Raw genomic sequence first — 6,583 nt, forward strand, 5'->3', positions numbered from 1 at the left:
GGATTTATAGGAACAAAGTGTCACATATTACTTGAAACACATTTTTAGTTGTTTATTGTCGATTTTGCTTTTCAACTAAATATTCACTATCTCTCCTTTTTTCTTGACTAAATAGTTACATCTTTCTCCTTTGTTGTTTTTTCACCTAAACACATGTTCTTCTTCACTCTCTTCTTGCACATCTCCCTCTCCACTATTTAACCAATTTTTTTCGTACACACAAAACCCAATTCCACATGACAAGTACTCTTCTTTGTCTTCTTTTTCATTTTCTCAAATACTGTAAAAACAACTTTGGTTGCATGTTCATTTAACATGAAATAGAGGTTCAAGAAAAATTAACTTATTTTAACAATATATTATCTATTATAGTTTGTCTAAAAAAACAAATTCTGATATACTATGTATTATAACTTGTATATAAGATTTTTCTATGTTTTTTCCAGTCATCCATGTCCACTTTTTCTATTTACGTATTTTTCGTATATGAATACATTTTTCCATCCACATTTTGATGTCCATGTATTTTTTCATAACTATTAAAATATATATAAAAAAAAATTACATTTCTTTGTAACAATTATATTTGTTTTATATATCATAAAATTTTGGAAATTAAAATAAAAATATTAAATTGAATGAATAATAGTAACATAAAATATATAAATAACTATTTAAATGGAAGCAACTCTACAAGCAATCTACTTGGGAGTTTTTATATGACCTGCAATGCTAGTTTTCAGCTTTTGAACCTTGTGGTCAAGGTTCTTTCAATAAAGAGAATTTGCTAGAGAAAATGAGTTAACACGTGGCAAAAGAGTATAAGATCGCAAATGACACATACTGGAGTTGTTGAGAAGCGGTTAAGTTGTTACGGAGAAGCAGACATAAAAAGAGTGAAGAGGAACTTTTGAAAGATTCATTCCAAAAAGTGTGTGTTCATCTTTTCTTTGAGCTTTTCTGAGTGTGTACAATCCTCTTGTCATAGTTTTTGAGTTGTTTCTTCATAAGTAAACTCTTGACTAGATAAAGTCAATTCTTTGTTATACAACATTGGATCGAGTTGATTCTATCATATATCGAAGTATATTCTTACTGTATCATCTAGCCACGTACGGTGGATTGCAGGGTAGTATATTCTTTGTGGCACAGTCACGGTGCCGAAGATGGAGCACGAAGGTAGTAGCAGGGTAGTGGTAACAGTGTCTACTACTTGTAATGTGATGTGTCTGAAACATGAAGAAGTTGCATGAAAGTCTCGTCTTTTTTTTTTAATTATTATCTAATGTCATTAAGAAAATGATTACAGAGGAACTTTGGCGTGAAAATATGAAACATAGGTTATTAGCCTTATGCAACACAATACTTATAAGAATCTAAACGGTTTTTAGAGATAAAAACCTTTGAGAGAGGCGAACTTATTGAGGATCTCTTCTTCGCGTTTAACAGCATTTTCTTTCTTCATCTCCCATTCTGGTTTCTTGGAGTTAGCTGCTTGAACTTCCTGCACCACTTTCGGAATCGAGTTAGCCACCATCTTCTGCCCATAGCTCAGATCAACTTTCTCTTTCTCCTTTTTACTGATACAACGGGTCAGCTCAGTGCGTCTAGCTTGTAGCTGAGCGATTTGGTCGTCAATCTGACGGATTGTCTCAGAGTTTGCATCAACTTCCGTCTGGATATTGCCTAGCTTGTCTTTTAAATCGCTGTACTCGTACTTGAGAGAAGCGACTTTGGCTTTGTTAAGCTCGAGAGCAGAGAAGAATCTATCAGCTTCCACTATCACGTTCTTGTTCTCCTGAAACACTTGGCTGAAAGTTGGAATCTCTTCGATAAGCTTCAACCTCACAATCTCTTCAGCTGAGAGGCTTGGATCTTTCTTAAGTTTTGTTGCTAAGGCTGCTAGCTCCGCAGCTTCATTAGACATGAGCAGGGAAGAGAAGTCTTTGTCGAGAAGCGATGAAAGCTTCATCCGAGCTTCTGCCCATTCATATTCTTTCACTGGAGAGCTTGCAGTAACAGGAAGAGAAGGAGAAGAAGACTCCTGTCCTGCTTGTGAAGGCTGCTGCTGAAGAAGATTCTCCAGCGTGTTGAGATAATTGTCAAACTCTTCCGGGTTGATCTCCACAGGGGAGTGAGAGACCGCAAGGACACCGTTCATAGGAGAAACATAGACATGAGGAATCGGAGCATCTTCTTGTTTCTCTGCAGCGCTACCTCTGCGTTTCTTCATTCTATTGCCGGGTTTTGTTGCAGCTGCTTCGTTCTCTTCTTCTTCTTCTGCTTCTGCTTCCAAGTCAACCACATCGCCTTGTTTCTGTCTTGTGGAGCGTCTCGAAGAAGAGGATGGCTTCTGTTTGGTTGCTTTCCTGCCGATAGCTTTAGGTTTAACTTGAAGAGGCTCATAAGTCTGTGTCTGCACCTGTTTTCTCTTCCTCTGGCTGTAACGCGAAGTTGAACCTTCATTCTTCCCATCCTCAACATTCTCACCTTCTTTGTTAGTCTCTTCAAAGAGAGATGCAGCATCAACTACATAGAAGGAAGGAAACATCATCAATCAATCAATATGTCAGCAGGCTTTATGCAAAAAAGAAGAGCTTTTACTAGCAACCTCTTTCGGCGGAGGGCTGAAACAAAGCAGGGATGTTCCAGCTAAAAGATGCAAAGAAGGCATTAACATCCATCTCAGGGAAATTCGTCTCGAGATAACGAGAAAGAGTGTTTTTGCTGGCAAATGACTTTGGTGCATTCTTCATCTTAAGCCTCTCAGGGAGGATGAGGAACCTATCCTTATGAAACCCAGTAGCACTCACTCTCCTCCCAACTCTCCACGTCCAGACATCTCCGGGGCTGGGGAAATCAACAGGCGCAAAAGGCAAACCTTGACCACTAGAAACCGGTGGAATCGCTGGGAGTTGGTTCAGATCCGTTTCACCAGGAGTGAAGGAGCTTCTCTTCACATGATCATCACCATCAAACAATGTATTCTCCCAAAAGTTGTGGTTACTGACTGGGACTTGTTCACCATCAAATCTGTGCATGTTAAATAATAGAAACATAAGAAGCACAAACAAGATCATGTCCAGACCAAAACAAAGCTGATCATGTCTAATATTGACACAATCCCTACTAATTTCAGAGCATACAAACTGTAATTATATCTCGAATTAAGACTTACCCAGGCGGATTTTGACTCATCTCTTGATCCGTATCCATCGGAGCAGACCCGAAACCCTAATGTCCTGCGATGGAGTAACAACTCTTATCAAACAAATCGAAATTTAGAAATTTTTGGAGAGAGAGAAAACTAGCCTGTACTACTACACAGCTTTATCAAATTCACATATTAGGAGATTACTATTATACCCTTTAGTTGGGTTGAAAGATGTGAACATTATACCCTTTAGTTGGGTTGTTATGACACTCCTCACGGCGAACGCTCTCGGCTCACTTCTCGCGAATGCAATCTCCACGAGCTCTATGCGTTTGGGCCGTGTCGTCCACGCGCGAATCGTCAAGACCCTCGACTCTCCTCCTCCTCCGTTCCTGGCAAACTACCTCATCAACATGTACTCCAAACTCGACCATCCCGACTCGGCTCGACTCCTTCTCCGCCTCACTCCTTCCCGTAACGTCGTCTCTTGGACGTCACTCGTGTCCGGGCTAGTTCAAAACGGTCACTTCTCCTCCGCGTTGCTTGAGTTCTTGGAAATGCGACGGGAAGGTGTTTTCCCTAACGACTTCACCTTCCCTTGCGCCTTCAAAGCCGCGGCTTCTTTGCGGTGGCCGGTTACTGGGAAACAGATTCATGCTCTTTCTGTCAAGTGTGGACGTATACTTGATGTCTTTGTTGGCTGCAGTGCTTTTGATATGTATTGTAAGACCAAGCTTAGGGGTGATGCTCGCAAGATGTTCGATGAAATTCCTCAGAGGAATCTTGCAACTTGGAATGCCTTTTTATCTAACTCTGTCACTGATGGAAGGCCTATGGAAGCTGTTGGAGCTTTTATTGAGTTCAGGAAGATTGGTGGACACCCCAATTCCATAACTTTTTGCGCTTTCCTAAATGCTTGCTCAGATGGGTTGTTACTTAGTCTAGGTGAGCAGTTGCATGGGCTTGTGTTTTGTAGCGGGTTCGATACAGATGTGTCAGTGTGTAATGGGTTGATCGATTTCTATGGAAAGTGTAAGAAGATTCACTGCACTGAAACTGTGTTTGCTGAAATGGGGACAAGAAATGCTGTTTCTTGGTGTTCCTTGGTGGCTGCGTATGTGCAGAATCATGAAGATGAGAAGGCGTCTTTGTTGTTCCTACGTTCAAGGAAGGAGATTGTTGAGACTTCTGATTTTATGATCTCAAGCACTCTGAGTGCGTGTGCCGGTATGGCAGGTCTTGAGTTGGGGAGATCGGTACATGCTCACGCTGTGAAAGCTTGCGTTGAAAGGACTATCTTTGTGGGAAGTGCACTAGTTGACATGTATGGAAAATGCGGATGTATAGAAGATTCTGAACAAGCTTTCGATGAGATGCCTGAAAAGAACTTAGTGACGATGAATTCACTGATCGGTGGATATGCTCATCAGGGTCAGGTTGATATGGCATTGGCGTTATTTGATCAAATGGCACCACGTGGTTCCGGTCCGGCTCCAAATTATATGACGTTTGTGTCCGTGCTTTCAGCTTGTAGTAGAGCAGGGGATGTGGAAAACGGTATGGAGATATTTGATTCGATGAAGAGCAGTTACGGCATCGAGCCAGGAGCTGAGCACTATTCATGCGTTGTCGACATGCTAGGGAGAGCTGGGATGGTGGAACGAGCATACGAATTCATAAAGAAAATGCCAATTCAACCCACAATCTCGGTTTGGGGCGCTCTTCAGAATGCTTGTAGGATGCATAGTAAGCCACACCTCGGAGTATTGGCAGCTGAGAACCTTTTTAAACTTGACCCTAAAGATTCTGGCAACCACGTTCTGCTTTCCAATACGTTTGCAGCAGCTGGAAGGTAAGTGAATCTATTGAAGTGGATTTAAACCAAAAGATTGTATTTTCACGATGGCATGATCAAACAACATTATAACCAATGTTTGTTAGGTGGGCGGAAGCCAACACCGTGAGAGAGGAGATGAAAGGGGTAGGAATCAGGAAAGGAACCGGGTACAGTTGGGTCACAGTAAAGAACCAAATCCATACGTTTCAAGCTAAGGACATATCACACAGAATGAACAAAGAGATCCAGACAATGCTGTCCAAGCTAAGGAATGAGATGGAGGCTGCAGGGTACAAGCCCGACCTGAAACTCTCTCTTTACGATCTGGAGGAAGAGGAGAAAGCAGCGGAAGTCGCGCACCACAGTGAGAAACTGGCTCTAGCGTTTGGCTTGCTAGCTTTACCACTCGGTGTTCCCATCAGGATCACAAAGAACCTTAGGATCTGTGGAGATTGTCACAGCTTCTTCAAGTTTGTGTCTGGGAGTGTTAAGAGAGATATCATTGTGAGAGACAATAACCGGTTTCATCGGTTCGTGGGTGGGACTTGTTCTTGTAAGGATTATTGGTAATGTTAGTTTAGGTTAAAGTTTTATATCTTTGTAAAACTATAAAGAGAGTGACTAATTCAATTCACTATTAATTTTGATGAAAATAAACATTTTCTCTAATAACATACATTATTCTGTAGTCGAATATGATGCTCAAGACATCGTGTAAATCTGCGTTCTAAATTAATCTCCAACCTTACGTTTGTACTAATTCACTACAAAAAAAGATGGTTTAACATCATTTATTTTGTATTTTTGTATTACTTATAAATGATGTAAAAGAATTTTGTATCACTTATATAAATGACTCTGAAAGTGGTGATGCAAATAATTTACATCAATTTATCAATAATTGATGTAAAAATTATGAATATTTGCATCAATTTCTAAGTGATGTCAATATGTATCAATTGTAACAAATGATATTAATTGAAGTCGATTAACACAATTATTTCTGATCTAAAAAAAAAAGTTATTAGCATCAGTTTTATTTTTATTTTTGTCAACAGCATCAGTTTTATTTAGTATCATCTTAATAAGTGATGTCAACAACAAAATCAATACATCAATTATATAATTGATATAACTTTGTAAAATAGTATCATTTTTTGTTAAAGTGATACAACTTACAACAAAAATATGTCATTTTATTGAATTGATGCCAAATAATTTAATAAAACATCACTTTCTTATAAATGATGTTAAATTATATATATTTGTCTCATTTACAAATAAATGATTTAAAATAGAATCATTTAATTTTGTGATATAAATTAAGTGATACAATTCACTTCATTTTTTGTAGTGATTAAAAAGAGATGTTGCTTAGGTGTCACTTAATTAGAATGACAATTTATCTTACGTGGCAGCTTAAGAATTAATTGAAAAAATGTTGGTCCAAATCCAATTACTAGGAAACATTATATTAATCCAAAATATAAGAAGCGTGTATTTTTTAATTAAATAAAAGCTACGGAATTACCTAATATGATTAACATATATATGACAAATAATGACTATGGATAATAAAGATTTGATAACAA

At 38.7% G+C, this 6,583-nt stretch overlaps 2 protein-coding genes across 2 annotated transcripts; one reads left to right on the top strand and one right to left on the bottom strand.

Moving 5' to 3' along the window:
• Nucleotides 1-1,245: 1,245 nt before the first annotated feature.
• On the bottom strand, nt 1,246-3,330 carry LOC125597752. Its single transcript, XM_048772289.1, has 3 exons — nt 3,179-3,330; nt 2,612-3,033; nt 1,246-2,529 (listed from the first exon to the last, which is right to left on the bottom strand). The coding sequence occupies exons 1-3, from the start codon at nt 3,214-3,216 to the stop codon at nt 1,388-1,390; spliced, it is 1,602 nt and encodes a 533-aa protein (XP_048628246.1). The 5' UTR covers nt 3,217-3,330; the 3' UTR covers nt 1,246-1,387.
• A 70-nt stretch (nt 3,331-3,400) lies between these two features.
• Nucleotides 3,401-5,660, top strand: LOC106402954 (pentatricopeptide repeat-containing protein At4g14850-like). The gene is made up of 2 exons (XM_013843776.3): nt 3,401-5,006; nt 5,096-5,660. Exons 1-2 carry the CDS (start codon nt 3,418-3,420, stop codon nt 5,559-5,561), a joined length of 2,055 nt encoding a protein of 684 aa, XP_013699230.2. The 5' UTR covers nt 3,401-3,417; the 3' UTR covers nt 5,562-5,660.
• Nucleotides 5,661-6,583: the final 923 nt, after the last annotated feature.

This window comes from Brassica napus, unplaced genomic scaffold (assembly GCF_020379485.1).
Source record: "Brassica napus cultivar Da-Ae unplaced genomic scaffold, Da-Ae ScsIHWf_1538;HRSCAF=2138, whole genome shotgun sequence".
Taxonomy (NCBI): Eukaryota; Viridiplantae; Streptophyta; class Magnoliopsida; order Brassicales; family Brassicaceae; genus Brassica; species Brassica napus.